Source organism: Impatiens glandulifera, chromosome 7 (genome assembly GCF_907164915.1).
Source record: "Impatiens glandulifera chromosome 7, dImpGla2.1, whole genome shotgun sequence".
NCBI classification, from domain to species: domain Eukaryota; kingdom Viridiplantae; phylum Streptophyta; class Magnoliopsida; order Ericales; family Balsaminaceae; genus Impatiens; species Impatiens glandulifera.
In genome coordinates, this window is record NC_061868.1 from 39,912,268 (window position 1) to 39,930,224 (window position 17,957).

At 30.5% G+C, this 17,957-nt stretch overlaps 2 protein-coding genes across 4 annotated transcripts; one reads left to right on the forward strand and one right to left on the reverse strand.

The window, feature by feature from the left end:
• Window positions 1-1,817: 1,817 nt before the first annotated feature.
• Window positions 1,818-6,516, reverse strand: LOC124946137 (glycerol-3-phosphate dehydrogenase SDP6, mitochondrial). 2 transcript variants are annotated; one of them, XM_047486703.1, is made up of 7 exons: window positions 5,972-6,516; window positions 5,426-5,899; window positions 4,680-5,011; window positions 4,048-4,208; window positions 3,624-3,882; window positions 2,283-2,581; window positions 1,818-2,198 (listed from the first exon to the last, which is right to left on the reverse strand). In XM_047486703.1, coding segments are annotated over exons 1-7 (1,905 nt in total). In that variant the 5' UTR covers window positions 6,351-6,516; the 3' UTR covers window positions 1,818-2,197. The 2 variants fall into 2 exon arrangements, with proteins under 2 accessions (XP_047342659.1, XP_047342661.1); XM_047486705.1 differs by lacking the exon at window positions 1,818-2,198 and having other exon boundaries at window positions 2,282-2,581.
• Window positions 6,517-12,572: 6,056 nt separating this feature from the next.
• Window positions 12,573-16,505, forward strand: LOC124945784 (NAC domain-containing protein 53-like). 2 transcript variants are annotated; one of them, XM_047486278.1, is made up of 6 exons: window positions 12,573-12,817; window positions 13,046-13,317; window positions 13,644-13,850; window positions 14,650-15,057; window positions 15,143-15,263; window positions 15,793-16,505. In XM_047486278.1, the coding sequence occupies exons 1-6, from the start codon at window positions 12,634-12,636 to the stop codon at window positions 16,191-16,193; spliced, it is 1,593 nt and encodes a 530-aa protein (XP_047342234.1). In that variant the 5' UTR covers window positions 12,573-12,633; the 3' UTR covers window positions 16,194-16,505. The 2 variants fall into 2 exon arrangements, with proteins under 2 accessions (XP_047342234.1, XP_047342232.1); XM_047486276.1 differs by having other exon boundaries at window positions 12,574-12,817; window positions 13,641-13,850.
• Window positions 16,506-17,957: the final 1,452 nt, after the last annotated feature.

Consider the following 17,957-nt stretch of genomic DNA (forward strand, 5'->3'; position numbering starts at 1 on the left):
GAACATAACTGTTAGAATGAAGATCTACATCGACGCCGTTCAAATAGTTAGAATCGGAGAACTCACATAAACCCTAGTATAAGAAACCTGCATGCAAAATAGATCTAGGGTTAGAAATCGGCAATAGATAAACATAAATGAATTAGTTAGGTTAGAAGAGCTCTGATCGGGTTTGATTTGTATGGATATTGGAGGAAACGGAGACGTCGTCGCCGCCGGCCGCCGTCGTCGCCGGCCACCGTGAGTGAAGGAGAGAATTGGAGGAAGAGAGAGAAAAAAATTTAGGGAAATGAAATTATTTGGGTATTTATACAAACCTCTAATCCACTTCGCGAAACGCTAAGTGACTTAGCGTTTCGTGACAAGGGCAAAATCGTATAAAAAAAAATAGAACACCACGAGCGCAAAAAAAAATTATAAAATTCCACCAGGTCAAATAAACAAGTTTGCAAGGTCATTTCGTCAAATTTCCCTTTTTGATTAACTCGACCCGGTTCGGACATCCTGTTCCAACTTATTAAAACGACACCGTTTTGACAACGTTCTTTAACAGAATTATTAATCGGCCGTGTCTCGTCGAGGTTAGTGAAATAATCTAGAGAAGAAGAAAACATGATTATTTATGATAATTTTGAAGAGTTGAGATGTTTTTTTAGTAAAATTTATTAATATATATAAATAAAATAAAAAATAATAATTTAAAATAGAAAGTATTTTAATATTTTGGTTAATGAATTGATTGATTGAATGGACAAGAGATAGTGAAATAATGTATTTATTTAAGATCGTGAACTCAAACCCTAAATATTGTTTGGTTCCAAACTCTAGGTTCTAAACTCTAAGAGTTTGTTCGAAAAGAGAAAAAATAATGATTGTTAATGATTTTGAGGTTGTAATGATTATTTTTGATAAAAAGAATAGTATTTGGTATATATATAAATAATAATAATTTAAAATAAATTTTATTTTAGTATTTTGGTTAATAAATTGAGTAATGTGATAAATGAGAGAGGAGTAAAATGATGTTAATTTTTGTTTGAGTTATTTTAATAACCCAAACCGAACGAAACCTAAGCTCAAAGTTCTGCAGTCCAGTTCCATATACTTTTGTATTGTTAAACCGAAAAAGTTTATCATGAATAATTTATTTTTTTTGTTTATTGAGCCTTTTGCAAATGATTTTGACAATATTTTGTATAATAATCTCATAAATATTTGTGATTATCAATAAAAGACCTTAGAATTATATAAATTAATAAAATGAAAATTTATTATTTTTAGCATAATTATAAGATGACACAAAATAAATAAAAAATCAAATACAATAACATTACAAAAAAAAAATACAACACATACAACTTAACAAATATAAAAGAACATAAACTTCGTAGTATTCATCAATCTTCACATCCAAAAATTGAATTATTAGTGGTGTTAAGGAATTATTACTTTGATCCTTCTATTGAAGGAACAATCTACCATTGAAAATTTGAAAAATCAACTATTGGAAATTGAAAAAGTAGAATTGATAAGTAAATTTTAGCATCCTCCAATTAAAAAGTTTAATAATTTCAATAATAAGCATATTGAGATAGTATTAGGTGAAGATATATTTGGATGATACAATAGATGATAATTAGAGTTATTTAATCTTTTTTTTATAAATAAAAATTAAATTATTTAGATTTTTAATTACTAAAATATATTTTTGTATTTGAAATTTAAATTTAATAAAAATAAAATAAGAAATTTCAGATGCAAAACTCGAAGAAATTTGCGAGATAAAAAATTAACTGGACTACAAGAAAAAACAAGAATCATTGGAATACCATATATCAGATGCAACTTAATATTGAGATCAAATAATAGACTACAAGCCATGGAAGTTAACTCAAAATCTAAAGAAAAAAAAAATGACTGATCTCCTTCGAGATTTAAATAAATAGTCTATCCTTGTATTCAGGATGCCAATAAACAACAGTCGAATCAAAATTTATTTTTATCGATACACAGTGAAATTATACCTGTTCCGATATGAACAGTTTGAATTATTTGTTTTAATTAAGAACCTATTTTGGGACAACTCTTAAAACCGAATATAAACCTAAAAAAACATAGGTACCTTTTTCGGTTCCAGAATCTAAAGTAAAAATGTAGTTCATCGTCGAGCATCACTCTACAAGTATTCCATTAACGATCTGACCCCAAAAAAGAAAAACACATGACGATCAAATGCATGTTTTTAAAATATATATATAAACTAATTTATGGTAGCAACTCACTAGCTGTGTTTTCCATCATGGAATTGAGCATTTTTCGAGGATTTGAAAGTTTCCAAAAAATCTTTAGCATTCTCTAGTTCTTGATTCTGCCTTGACTTATCCCAATTGTGTTCAGTGGCTAATATCTCCACTACACGAGGCAATGCTCGGCTGGCTGCGTCAGTATCCAAGAAAGCAAGCCGAGATCTTCTTGCAATGAAATCTACTGCAGATTCACAGTATTCGCTGCGAGCGCAGTATGCAACCTCTGCTTCTAGAAAGGGATATCCATGAGCTAGACGTTTCCCCAAGTTCTCAGCCTGTAAATTACAAGATACAACACATCCTTACTAATAAATTCAAGAACTAGAGCACATTTTACTAAACACAAAAGATAGAGCCATTGCATTAGCATTTTTTTTCTTTTGAGACTCAAGGTGTTTTAAGTAGAATCGAACCTCAGGACTCTTGGTATTTGAGCATGGATAAGCATTTATGAAGTTTGTCTCTAGGGGTTTATAGTCATTTGGCCTTATTTGAAACATTTTTGTTTGGGTCTTTTGACTCAAAAAAGATCGCAAACACATTGTAATTTGTTTTACATGAAAGTGATTTTGTGTCATAAAATTCAATTGATTAGCATCATATTGGGAGGAGTGGAGATCGACCATATCGAGGTGAAGATGTCGGGTCTACAAATTGTACAAGGGTTTAGGGCATGTGTTATCTTAGTTAAGGTCATGGTTTGTTACTTATTATTGTAAGCTGGTTTGTCTTGCAGGCATTTGCTATTATTTTTATATAATAGTACCATCTATAAATAAAAAACACTTTGTTTCTGAATCCGGATTTGACAGAAAAAGTTCTCAAATGTGATTCCATCTGGATACAGACATCTAATCATAATTGTGTTTCTAAATAAAATAAACAACCTTCAATTGTTTCAGGAAAGCTTCTATCAATATAATTAAAAATAAGTGATACAAATCAGAGAAAGAAAAGCAGATACATTGTTCAAAATAAAGATGACTTGATTTCGTAAATACTTAATAGACCCACAAAAGAAAGTACCACAAAAATCGCTTGCAGTTTTAATAGATTGGATTAGCAGAAAAATCAACATTTGTTATGCTTTTCAAAATCATATTTGTCTAGAAGAAAATGTCTAAATCTAGATCATGATTTTTATTCGCTATAATCTGGATCATGATTTTTATATGCTATAATCTAGATCATGATGTAAAAAATATATTGTGACAAAATACCAGTTTTCAATTAGGCTCAATATATAAAATTTGCATCAAGCCAAAAAGTATATATACCCCAATTCTTTAGCAATAACGAAGAACTAACAAAACTAACCTGTGCAATGGTGGCAACTCGTTCTGCCAGAGTGCCATATGCGTGCGACAAATGCTTGGCTGAAGCAGTATCCATAACCCCCGGAACAACCTTACCCCCATGTGAACTCTTCATGCGCGTAAATTGTTGTGCAAGCACAGTGAAAGATGCAGGCTCCCATCCATCTCCACCAACAAGATGTAGATTATGGGTCAAACATTTATTGGCCGGGCTCAGTTTTCCAGATCTGACTGCTGTATCAACAGCATCTTCTGCCATGCTGTAATCAACTCTTATTATAAGTAACACAAACAAATTCGTTTATTTGGAAAAAAAAAATTCTGTCATATCTCTCAACAATATGTGGATCAAGAAATCACATTCCAAAACTGAACTTAATCAAACACTCATTGATAAGATGAGTAGTGAAAAAAAAATATGTTACCTTCTATAGGTAGTCCACTTTCCACCAGTAATTGTGACTAGACCAGGATGTTCTTCACAGACTATGTGATCTCTTAAAATACTTTCGGTGCTCTTCGCTCTAGGGTCGGTAGCCAGTGGGCGAATACCACTCCAAGCTGAGAGAACATCTGCACGCCGTACCTATATTTACACCAGATTAAGGATTGTAAAATGCAAAAAAAAAAAAAATTGACCCATGGACAAATATAAAATTAGAAGTGCTCAAATATGCCCGTGAAATATGACCATCAAAAGGACGGATTAACACAATACTTGTATATATTAATACTTATCAACCAATTGAACCTCAGAACTTTGTAGTGTCATGCTAGTTCTCCTTTAATTCCCAAACTGTAGATAAATCAAATGTAGAGCAGTCTCTTTTTTCTTCTTAAAACTCATCTCTAAGGATTCTACATTGTTGGAGGATCAAACTATATAATGATTCAGGGAGGTTTTGATTGACAATAAACAAACTACTGAAAAAGGTTTTAGTGGGAATTATTATACAAACTTGTGACTCTGTTTCTTTTTTTCACTTTTAAAGAAACATTTTCATATGAACTGTTAAACAAAGAGTTACAAAACATGGTTATAAATCAACGGGCTGACCTTAACACTGAGGTAATCTCGGATGGCATCCAGTATAAATTCAATTTCATCCTCGTGAGGTTCAGGTAACATAGTAATTGGAGTATTGGAATCAGTTGTCCCTGCAACTGTTCTTCCTAACCAAGGAAGCATGAAGACAACACGGCCATCCTTAGTCTTGGGAACTATTAGCCCCATGCCTTCAGGGGAATAATAATCAGGTAGCACAATATGAACACCACTGCTTGGACAAATCATTGGTTTTGCATCCTTGTTCGCCATTTTCCTTACAGAGTCACAGAATGGCCCAGCAGCATTCACGACAATCTTTGCATAAGTATCAAATTCTTTACCTATGTGAAACAATAGTAAATGTACAATCAGAGAAGGAAAATGATTGCAAGCATGGACTTAATCAGAATAAAAAATGATAATAAATTCAATTTCAAAAGCATGGGACTTAATCAGAAACAAGGGAGAAACATTCAAGTTGTGGGAGCTGGTTTATACACACCCATTCAACTTATGGCTAGCGTTCCTTGAAAAGTTCACAAGGAAAGATAAGTTTAATACATTAAAATTGGTTGAAGATGATTCATGTCCCTTGTGCAAAGGTGAAAGGGAAACACTTCAACATCTTCTGTTGAAATGCCTTTCTATTGTTGAAATTTGGATCAAGTTGAATAAATTGTACTACTAATTTTAATAAAAGTAATTTCCTTTTCTCGAAAAGGAAGAATAATAAAGGATCAAAAAAACTTATCAACCTGTAAGACAGTCTCGAACACGAGCACCAACAATCCTGTCACTAACTTCATCCTTAAGAAAGGAAATCACTTCAGCATGGTTAAGAACAGAAGCACCAGCTAACGCAGCTGTACACGCTAACCCGACATTAAGTCGAGAATCATTCATCTGTCCATCATAGTAAACAACTGTCCCTTTCAAATTTCCATTTTTACCATTCCTCGAAAGAGTAGGGAATAACTCAGAAGATTCCTGTGCAGAATAGTATCTTGAAAGATGCAATAACCTCGCTCCAGCGACCAGGTCATACAATTTCAAACCCGCCCAGTAATACACCACCTCAAACCAATCAAAACAAGGGGTCATGCAAGGTAAAGCATGGCATAAATGCGGGGCATTCTCAATGACCTGTTTACGTTCCTCAAGAGCATGAAAAACCAACTTCAACTGCCCATAATCCAAATTAAACACAGCTTTCTCCAAGTAACGAACACCTACCCACAAAAATAAATACAAAATCAATTAACTAAATGATGTTTTTTTATCGTAATTAAGGAAATTCTTACCTCCGTGTAATAGTTTTGTGGACCTAGAAGACGTTCCAGAAGAAAAATCGTCTCTTTCAACAAGACCGACACGGAGACCTCTTGTTACGGCATCAAGAGCAACGCCGCATCCGGTAGCACCGCCACCGACGACAAGAACATCGAGGGGATTGGAAGAATTGGCAGCGATCAAGGCGGATTGTTGGATAGACCTCGAGGGAACAGTGGCTAAAGGATCGGCGACCTTCCTTTGAACGGCGTTAAGGGCGGGTGAACAGGAGCGGTCGGCGACGGCGACGGAGGAATCACGGAAGGCGAGATAGGATCCTGCTCCGGCGGCAATGGCGAAGGTGGCGGCAGTGGCGCGAAGGCGGTTGGAGCGAATAAAGGCGGAAGCCATTGGAAAACAAACGTGAAGGAATTTGGGATTTTTTTATTTTTATTTTTTCAATTTTATTTATTATTCTAGAGAGAGAGAGAAGAGAGAGAGATTTGCATTGGGAAGTGGGAATGGAAAAATCTTCGATTTAGATTACGCGGTCGTATATTTACATATAATGCCACTCATATTTAATTTTGCTAACGGCTGTCTTCTTACGGCGTTAGTACTTTTCGGAAAATAATAACGGCGTTCATAATTCTCTCTCTAGTGTCTTCTATGCGGAATATTCGCCATATTCGGTGAAGTTCTTTTTTATTTTATTCCTTCAAAATTATTTATGATATTAAAAGAAAGGTCAAATCACAATTAACCCTATCTAATTTAATAATTTGGCCAGTAAGATTATTTAAATAATTTTAGAATTAATTTAAAAAGAATCTTGTGATCAAAATATTCTTAATAATATATTTTAAAATATTGTAAAAATAAAAAATATTATAATAATCATAAATAACCCATATGAAATAATCTTAATGTATATATATAATTAATATTATCAGAATTAAAAGATATATATTTGGTTGTTTGTATAAGATTGTGATAAATATCGATTTTATGCTACTAATAAAATTTATTTGTAGAAATTAGTCCCAAGTGTTTATCTTTATTTTATGATGTTACTTTTATTTAAGAATTATTATTAATAATAATTATTTCTATGATTATTTTTAACATATTAACAATTATTTTGTAAAATGCACTTCAAATCTCATTAGTTACAAAAAATATATAATTTTTTTAAAATTAATTATTATATATGAACTAATTTTAAAATGTATATTATTATAAAGGCTATAAAAATACATTTATACTAAATATTTTATAATAATTAATGTGAAATAACAAATATCACAAGATAACTTTTCAAACAAACAATACAATTTAAATAATCTCAATCATAATAATATAACCAAAATCTTAATCATAATAATATAAATCAAAATCTCAATCATATCTCCTAAACAAATTACAAATCCAATCATTCCATTATCCAAATTTTCATGAAACCCATAAAAATTATTGAAACAAACAATAAATTATAAAAAAGCACTATCATATTATCCAAATCTCACTTGTCTCATATCATTTCAAAAAATGGTCTAGATAGTTCTCATAACAATTAGTTGTACAAAGTTAATTTTGCATTAGTAATAATATTCAAAAGATAAAAACTTATTCACATTTTTGCTATCTTGTCTTAGAAATATTGAATTGGCAAATTCAAGTTCGATCAAGAATAACTTCGTTGTATCAAAATTAAAAAAAAAAAAAAAACATTAATCACCAAATCACCAACTCCCTTTTTCATATTCTTACATTATTGTGAATATTTAGCTTAAGCTTAATCTATGAAAATGGATGGTGTCATATAAATGTAATTAAGAGCTTTTGTTTCAAACTTACAAGTAAAGATGAGATTAATTTGAAAGAGATTCATAAATTTAGTATAGTTAAGATCATAAAAAAATAGAACAAGATTAACAACACTCAAAATGTGCTCCTTTGAAGTATTGATATTTCAAAACAAAATTTAAATTATGTTGTAATTAATTGCAAAATTTTAGAAATAAAATTTCAAAAAATTGCTTTATACTTAGTTGTAAAATTATGTTATACTTACTTCTTTTATTTGATTATTATCTTTTATTTATCTTTCTATTATTTGTTTATTAGTCAATAGTGAAGTATGGATTATTAAATTGAATATAAACTAAACTATCAATATATTTTTAATTTAAAACAAACATTTACTAAATTAATTCTTAAACATTTGAAAATAAAATTTATTGGTTTATTATTATGTAATCTAAATTTGAAAGGGATTAAATGGCTTTATTTGTTTGTTTCGTGTCATTTTTATTATTGTTGAGACTATGATCAATAATGGTTTTCGATAGGTTCAATTCCAATGAATTAGTTTGTGACAAGTTAAATTTTAAAATTAATAAAATGAAAACTCTCCAACTCAATTTCATACCTAATTAATACCAATTAATGTATATAAGTATATTCTATTTTGTATTATTTTCAAAGTGTCATAATCAACAACAATTACATTAGAATACATGCCAAATACATATTCTATAAAATATTAAGAGGCATGTATATCTTCATCACCACATGCTTGCACAACTAGAAACTTTCATGGTGCAGGCCCATTCGTGGAAACATCTTTATGCGAAGAACATAACTCCGATACAAAACTATGATCATTTGTGTATCGGCTAGGAGCTGAAGAGCGTCGGATACCTTTAGGTAAGCAATCTACGATAACTCCACTTCCATAGATTGCGTCATGTTTTCCTACATTAGGCTTGAATGAAGTGTGACTTTGACCTATCGGCTCTAGTTGTCTTATGGCGATAACCTTCTTTGAGATAAGAACCGGAGAAAGGAGGAGGACGACGAAGAGCATGATGGTGAAGCTAAGAGAGCTAGTTTTGTTGGACATTTTTTGTTTGGTGATTGGAAGAGATGGAATTGGTTTGAGTTTGCAATTGTTTGTTATGAATGGAAGTTAAAAGAAGGATGGGATATAATAAGCTATAAATAGGCTCGTGAAGTGAATAGTTGTAAGGTTTGAAAAGTTATGTTTATGCACGCATGTACAGCTCATGGTGAGCTAATTTCCTTTGATTTGGGCTATGCAATAAGGCATTTTATTACTTGGTTTGCATTAGGGGTATTATGTAACTTTTTGTGATAGTATGGTTGAGGAGATTTTATCTAGGATTTTGTTTACCTAATCTAGGTAAAATGATTTTTTTTTTTGTCAAAAGTCTAACTAAATTAATAAAGGCGGCATACAAATTTCATAACGAGGTATATGACGACAATAGAAGTGTCATCAGGCGAATGTAACTTTGTCGATCTTCAATTTAGTTTGTAGTTTTTTACCTATTAAAAAGTAAATTGAAGAAGTAATTGTTCGATCTTTAAGTAAAACAAGAAATGAAAAATGCACTTAAAAGAAGGTACAACATCTATAATGAGTTACTTTAGAGGAAATTAACATAAAAATCCTAAGATTAGAATTGTAAAAATATAATCGAAATTTATTAAGTCATTGAGTTGTCCTTTGATCAAAATTTATTATTATTTTACTTTAATACATATTTAAATTTGATATAAAAAATAAGATTAGTTAAAGAGACAACTTTCAAATACGTTACATTGTGTAACTAACTTAATTGTCTGTCAAATTTATACACAAAAATAGAATAACTTATGACCAATTCATAAGTTGAAATGCTCAAGAAAGTGAAAAATATTATTATCTAAGACACCATTAAATTTGAATTCCATCTCAAAACACTTATTTAAATAAATAGAATATATAACGGTGGGATTGTTCTAGCATTTTAAAAAAAAAAAATCTTCCCAAAAATAAATGTTGAGTGTATAATTTTATTTTGCCAAATAAAATGATAAATAATATTTTCAAATGCAATTATTAATTTTTTTTATTAAATACAAAATATTTATTATTTATTACCATTCAAATTTTCTAAAAATAAATTTCATCGTGTGACTTTTGCTGAGAAAAATAAATTAAACAGCTCATATAGATATTGGGCAGCCTGGTCAAAGGGGAAGCAATCAACCAATGAGCAATTGCCAAGTTGAGCGACACAATTGGTCCACGTGGAGAGCAGTATATTGGTAGATCGCCAAACTGATATTTGATGACTCATCATCTTTACACGTCATATCCTTTCCTTACGTGTGTATTGCTGATTTTTTAAAATAACTTATTTATTAAAAAATAATAATAATAATTTTTGAAGAGGTAATTTTTTTTTTATAAAAAATTTAAAATTGTATCAATATATAATGATAAAATTAAATTAATAATTTAAAATATAAGATATTTTAATATTTTAGTTAATAAATTAAATAATGTTATGTGTAAGAAGAAAAATAAAATAATATTCGATTAATTGAGTAAGATAATTTTAATATAAAATGTAACTAATACACTATTTTAATTTAATTTGGACTATAAAATAATTAATATTTATTTATCTATTAGAGAACTTAAATAAAAGATTAAAAATATTTTAAAAAATGATAAAAAAAAATTAAAATAAAAAATTACATTTATTTTAAATATATTTTGAATCTCAAAAATAATTAATAAGACTTCCTTAGTTAAAAATTAAACAATATAATAAAATACTATTTATTTTAAATTATTAAATTTTATTTTATTATTATTATATATATTAATACTATTAGGTCTTTTTATTAATGTCAATCATTCTTTTTAAATAATTCAGGATATACCATAACCCCAATTCGAGGCCCGTGATTATTTGAATATATTAGAGAAAGAGAAAAATGGTGATTGATGTTGATTGTGAGGATAATAAGATTTTTTTTTATCAAAATAAAATTTTATTATACTTACAATTGATATATATATTTTTAAAAATAAAAAAAAATAATAATTTAAAATAAAATTTATTTTTTATTTTCATTTATGAATTTAGTGATTTAAAAAACTAAAAATAAAATAAAATAATATTTAAATTTTATTGAATTATTTAAATAACCAAAAACACAACTAGTTTAATATAAAGTTAAACAAGATCCACTGTTTTTTTTTCTTGTCTAGTCTTATCTTCAAATAAGATAACATTTGACTGCTTTTATGAGGACAAGTGTATCCCTACTTCTCAAACCTTAAAAAAAAGTCAAAACTCATTGCTTGTCAAACACTCCTTTAATAGTAATAAAATTATATAAAAAAAATCAATAAATTAATAAATTAAAGATGTTATCAGATTAATAACATTAACATGTACCTATCTAAACAAGATAATTGACCCAAAAGAATAAAAAAAACTCACTGACTGAAAAAATATATAAATTATTCCAAGTTATCATAAAAAAAAATTGTGATCACAACCTATTTATTTCTAATTTCTCATCCAAATAAGACAATAAAGTATTTTCAAATCCTTCTCAAATTTGGGTACTTTTGATTTTGATCGATAAATTCAAATTAGTTTCGACAATTTTTTTTTATAAATAATCTCATAATCGTTTTTCAAATAAGAAATTGAATACACAAATAATATATAAAACTAGTCATACTGAAATATAAGAATTTAAATTCATAAATTGAATTACAACATAATTAGAATTTTACTGTGAATTGGAGAACACTCATTAACTCTTTTATCAGTTTCATGATTACCGAGAATAGAACCTTATAGCATTATACAAAGTTTCAAAATTTTCAAGAAAAAAATTTAAATTTTAATGACGGGTTTTTATATGGAATGGATTGAGGGATTGAGATTCTCTTCCCCTTCGGTCTGTCTAGAGAGAGCTATTTATAGTTCTCTTAGGTCGGTTGATCGATAAAGTGAATTGAATTTTAGACAAAATGTCATTAATGACTTTTGTCTGTTCTTCATCCAACTTTATCGTTCAAGCGATAATGAATTCTATGATCATAGGTGAAATGATCATCATGTTAGGTTGATCATTTCAACTTTTGAATCAGCCAATTTGGTGAGTATCGGCCTAGTTCCACTTTTGAAAAATTAAAAGTTTTGGCCGTCATTGATGTTTGTCGCGAGGAAGAAGACAAACCTGAACGAAAATAACATCGTTTTGGGCTAAAATGCGAACACTTGTGCGTTCCGTTGCGTTTAGGTGTTCCATCAGCGTTCGGGCTAACGACACTAAGGCGCGCATTAGTTGTTCCGCTGCTTCGCGAATGCGTGTTTCTTCCGTTGTAGCGGACGATACGGTTAACTGCTGAGTGTTGGATGATATTCCAGCATTCATCCGGTAGGATCTGCTGCACGCACTAAGTTCTTTCGACGGCTACAAAATTTATTTATTTTTCTTTCCTTGACCTTTTTCATTCCTAAATTATTTATTTTTATTTTTTATCTTTTAAAATTAATTTGAGATAAAAGGTATGCATCTTTTCTCAAATTATTTTATTTATATATTTTTTCCTGTATTTTAATTAAAAAAAAGTTTTATTTCAATTTATATATATAATAACAAATTTAAGAAATGAAAAACATAAAAACATAAATAAAGTTTGAATCAAAATTGTATTATGTTTTATAAGTTAAGGAGTGAATTTAGATTTTCAGAAGGGAAATGGTTAGGTGGTAATGTTATTCTTCTCATTTATAAACCCTAGGAATTAGAAGACCCAGAAAAATCAGACAGACCTTCGATCAATCCTTGTCTGCAAAAGTTGGAATCTTTCATGGATCATGCATCAACTTCTAAGAATCCAGTTGCAGCTTCGCTTGCGCCTGGATTTCGATTCCACCCGACCGATGAAGAACTTATTTGGTACTATCTGAAACGCAAAGTCTTCGGTAAGGCTTTTCGCGTCGACGCCATCTCTGAAATTGACGTCTACAAGTTCGAGCCATGGGACTTACCAGGTCTCTTTACATATATTATGATTTGTTGAATATCTATGATTCTGTTTACTGAGTGAATGATTAGACTGAGTTGATCTGTTTGAATTTCATTTCTTTTTGATGAATTGTTGTTAATGATGAGTCTTTCGTTGTTAATTGTCTCATTTGGGCATGAAGCTTTCAAGAAATGTTGAGATTCTGGATGTATATGTGGTTTGTTGATGGATTTGTTATGTGTGAATGGTTTAGGGATGTCTAGGTTGAAGACAAGAGACATGGAATGGTACTTCTTTAGTTATCTTGATAAAAAGTATGGGACTAGTTCGAGGACAAATAGGGCTACTGAAAAAGGTTACTGGAAGACAACAGGTAAAGATCGACCTGTCCTGCATAGGTCAAATACTGTTGGCATGAAGAAAACTCTGGTTTACCACCTTGGACGGGCTCCACGTGGTGAGAGGACAAACTGGGTTATGCATGAGTACAAGCTTGTTGGTGAAGAGTTTGAGAAAAATGGAAAAGTGAGTTTTTATCCTCTTTGCGAGTTTAATGCATATGATTCTTTGTCTACATGTATTTTATAGCAATCATAATCTATCATCATTGGACTTGTCAGCAAGAAATTAGGAAAAAAATCAGAGGAAATGCCCCTATTAACACTGGAAGGAATTCTTCTTGTCCTCCCTAGATAGTAATGGGGCTGTTCCGATTGAGTGAGGTACCCCTGCCATCGGGGTTTTATTTTTAAAAGAGTAGCTTTTTGTTTTTTGGTGCTTCAATTGTTCTTGCACTCATGAATAACTTTCTGATGTTTTTGTTCTCTTTGTTTTTTTATTCTGTCTAGAAGGATGCATGTATATTGTGCAGAATATTTCAAAAGAGTGGTCCTGGGCCCAAAAATGGGGAGCAGTATGGTGCACCTCTCCTTGAGGAGGAATGGGAGGATGATGACTTGGTTGTAGTTCCTGGAATGGATTTTGCAGAAGTTGTGGCTGTCAGTGATAATGCATTTCCTGGTGATGAAGCATATCTTGATGAACATGATGTCGAACAGGTTTGTTATTTATTTTAGTAGACTGTCTATGGTGTTCTGTTGATCTGTTGTTCTACACTCTTAGCATTCCTTGCAAAAGTAGCAATGTTACTCTCAAAATTTATATATATATATGTATATATGCTTCTGTTAAGAAGTTCATGTGTATATTTAACATATTATGCTTTAGGTTTATATACACTCTTTTAGTACTTGTAATCTTAAAATAGGGTCTTACTATATAGTTCTAAATTAAGCACCTAGCTTAAAAGCTTGTTTAGCATGCCATGCTAATGCTAGGCAACACAACATATGGTACATGTTAGCTTATTTGGAAATTGGAATGTTGTCACAATCATATTGGAAAACGGCCAATGGAAAAAGTTTAAGTGATTTTTTTTGGCATTTTGTATAATTTTTTTGTCCAACTTTTTATCCTTTCTTTGCATTGTACCTTTACTATAAAAGGGTTGAGGCTTGTGGAGTAATGACAAGATGGGTAATTAGGACAAATCACATTTTTCTGGATTTAAGGAACGTTTAGAAGAATGGGCCCAAGTCTGTACCAAAATTTGGATTGTGATCTAGAAATTTTAGTGATCGCAATTTTCAGCCAAATGTAGATTTTTTTTCGTTTGTTTGTTTACTACATTGAAAAACTTCCCATAACCAAACAGCCCACAATAGTCTCAAACCTGAGTTAGAAGCATACTTTGGAAGTCATATAGACTGTTCTTTCTTCTGTTTATCATAAAAACATGACCAGTCTCATTCATGAAGCATTGACTGCACAATGATGATACCTTGTTTTGTTTTTCAGATTCTTCTTCCCCAAGTTCCATCAGTTAATTCTTCTGCTCCCGAAGAAAACTTCAGCAATACCATAATTGAACCTGAGCAGCCTCCCGTTGAGAAGCTATCTGATTTGTCTCAGCAGCTTGACACTCAAGAAAATTCAGTCAAGCATGAATACATGGGTGAATCAAGCAAGATTGCAAACAACAATAATTTACAAGGCGATGGTTTCTTGGATGCTTCTGATATTTTCCAGCCTGATGATGGATCCTTCTTGGAAACTAATGATCTATTGAACCATTTTGATGCGGATCCATCAGGGTTTGACATGATTGAAGAATACCTTACTTACTTCAATGCAGATGAAGACTTCTTATCCCCTATGCTGGCAGATGATAATCCCCTCTTTGGACAATCATCGTTTGTTCAGGAAGTAATGTTATATTTTAATCTGATATTATTTATACCTATGATGTTAAGTCTTGAGAAATCTAATGCACTGCTTATAATTCGACCAGCCTGTAGATGGGGAATGGAAGGAACAAACTGAGGCAAGCCAAGTGTCAGTGATAGAGCCTAATAACCAACATGTTGATCCATTCGCAGAGAAATATAACCCCAAAATGCAGCTGGTTAATGGTACGAAACTCTTCCTAGTTTTGTTTTACTTTCCAGGTCTGTGATTGTTAATAAATCAATTTTATCATAACTATTTGATCTCAAGTCAATCAAAAGCCTTATGTTGACTGGTTAATGGTGAACATGTTTGTTTGCCAAAAGTTATCTTTAAAACTTCATTTACTATACTAAAAATATGTTTTGTAAAAAAGTTAAGCTTTATGTGACATATATTTTTATTAAAAAAAAGTAAGAACCAAGCAAAACGACCCTGAGCCCTAAAGACTTTGAATAAATCAATCCCGAATACATATCAAGCTAACATAGTGAAAAATAAAAACTTTGTTCTGTATTGAATAAATCAAAATCCCTAAAGACTTTGTATATAATATTTAAAATATCACTAAAGGAATAGTATTTTAGTTTCTGGTTTGACCAATGAAGTGGTGAATAGTGGGATAATGGGTTAAGTTATTTCGATTAAATCTAAATAACCCACTTCATCAAATATTTACTATCTGTTTTGACATTTTTTTATTATTTTATATAGGAGTTAAATATCCAACATTTATGAATGAAGCAAGTAAGATGTTGGAGAGCTTCCCAGCACCACCTGCATTTGCAGCAGAGTTCCCTACAAAGCTAAACTCTGCTGCTGCTTCCGCTTCTTCTTCTACAAGCTCTGTGGTTCGTGTAACTACTGGTATAATCCAAATAAATGCAATGTCAAGTGATGATGGGTCTTACGAAAACTGGTCACTCGAAAAGCAGCAAACAACAAATGTCAACATTCTAATATCTTTCAATTTGCCACAACCACTAAATCAAGGAAAACAACAATTGACCATTTCATCATCGAATGTGGGTGTGTTCTATCTGATGTTTGTTTGGCTAATAATCATTAGTATGAGCTTCAAGATTGGGGCCTGCATCTATTCGGGTAAGGCTTAATAATAACTATGTTTAGAGAACATGGGTATAAGAAACAAACAAACTAAAAATTAACTTTGGTATTGTTATGTGCGACTGAAATCATGCAGTTGTGTTTCCGATTGTAGTAGCTAGGGTTTGGCTATAGTGTTCATATTGTTTTATGAACTGTTGCTTTGGTCCACTAGCTCTACTCATGATCATCAATACTTTTATTTTTATTTTTATTATTTTACTAAGAATGCAGATTGGGACTGATTATTACAGTTTGTGCATCAATTGAACTCGATTGTGCGTTTTTGTAGAAAATAATAATAATCCTAAAGGTGAAATTATATGATATATATTTTTTTAATGTTGATGTGATTAAATCTGCCTTTATTTGTTAGGATGAGATTGCATTAAGGTGTATAGTGGTACTCATATTTTTAATAATAAATTTAATATATATTAATCTCCACAATTTTAATATTATAATTATTGAATGAATCATGTTTTTATTACACTTCCTTTTATGATTTGGGTCTTACATATTAGAATGATCTTTATCTTCAAAGACTTTGATAGGTTTTTTTTTGTAGTCTTGAAAAAAGTATAAGTATTATAAAAATGAATATATATACTATTTAAACATTTTTTGTATCATATATATATAGACTTTATTTTCATTAAGATATTTTGTTAGAATTAATTAAAAGTTTGTTTTACTATAACAATTCAATGTTTTGACCATTGGTACACATTCTTCATTTTGAAGATTTTGCTTCTGATTAAATAAGACCAGTCTGAATGGTTTACATATTAAAATGTATAATTAAACCATAAATATTGTTGGGTTCGGTTTTAAACAGTGGGTTTTGATTTATTTGTTGGTTCGGTTTGATAGATCGATTCAAAAAGAAAGGGTTATGAGATATCCTCCCATTCTTATGGTGTTTTGTGTTAATGATTTATTTATTGATCTTCTTATTAAAATGGTTTTATTTTGTTGAAAGTTTTTTCACATCAGAATAGACACTATAAGTGCTCTTTTTGCTTTCCTTTTATTTGTATTTTCATGTAATTTTAGTCGTTATAATTAACCCACCTCATTTTTATTATATCCACAACTTTTTTTTTCAATGAGCAAGAAATGTACATTGGGTCCGGTTTTATTTTTTAATCAAAATCAACATTTTTGAATAAAAAACACAACAGTTAAAATCTACTCAAATTCATTATATAAAAACAACCAAACATTTGAGAGATTGTGTGATTTTAAATTCTATAGTATATCACAATTAGGTATTATAACTATGTTGTATAAATGAAGATAGTAAAATTGGGTTTAAATTGAAGGTTTGAAACTTCTCATGTAAAAATTATTCGGTTCTTGAGCAAACCGAATTAGTAGGCATGGCAAATGTCCGGGTCTTAGGGGACCTGAACCGGACCCGAAGTTGCCCCGAAAAATCGAGTCCACAATTTACCCGAACTTGATGGTTCCGACCCGATGGGTATCCGAACTGACCCGAAATTTAAAATTAGAACTTCAGAATTTTTTTATGTTTTTTTAATATATCTAATTTTATTCAATTCATAATTTTATATTTTTTTTTTCAACTAACTAAACTATTTTAATAAAGAGAAATGATTAGGTGAGGGAATTTGGTGAGGGAATGATGTGGCATAATCTTATTCGCTGAAAAATCAAAAAATTTCTCTTTTTTCTCTTTTTCCTTTCACTTTTACATTTTCCAACCAATGAAGGTGATGACACGTCATTCCCTCACCAAATTCCCTCAC

What these genes read in the sequence shown, in the direction of transcription:
- LOC124946137 (XM_047486703.1), bottom strand. Translation starts at nt 6,350, where the DNA reads ATGGCTTCCGCCTTTATTCGCTCCAACCGCCTTCGCGCCACTGCCGCC. An exon ending in TGTTCGAGACTGTCTTACAG is followed by an intron (nt 5,012 to 5,425) that starts GTTGATAAGTTT and finishes TGTTTCACATAG; the next exon opens with GTAAAGAATTTGATACTTAT. An exon ending in GAGTTGCCACCATTGCACAG is followed by an intron (nt 2,582 to 3,623) that starts GTTAGTTTTGTT and finishes TGTAATTTACAG; the next exon opens with GCTGAGAACTTGGGGAAACG.
- LOC124945784 (XM_047486276.1), top strand. Translation starts at nt 12,634, where the DNA reads ATGGATCATGCATCAACTTCTAAGAATCCAGTTGCAGCTTCGCTTGCG. An exon ending in CGAGCCATGGGACTTACCAG is followed by an intron (nt 12,818 to 13,045) that starts GTCTCTTTACAT and finishes TGAATGGTTTAG; the next exon opens with GGATGTCTAGGTTGAAGACA. An exon ending in AATCATCGTTTGTTCAGGAA is followed by an intron (nt 15,058 to 15,142) that starts GTAATGTTATAT and finishes TAATTCGACCAG; the next exon opens with CCTGTAGATGGGGAATGGAA.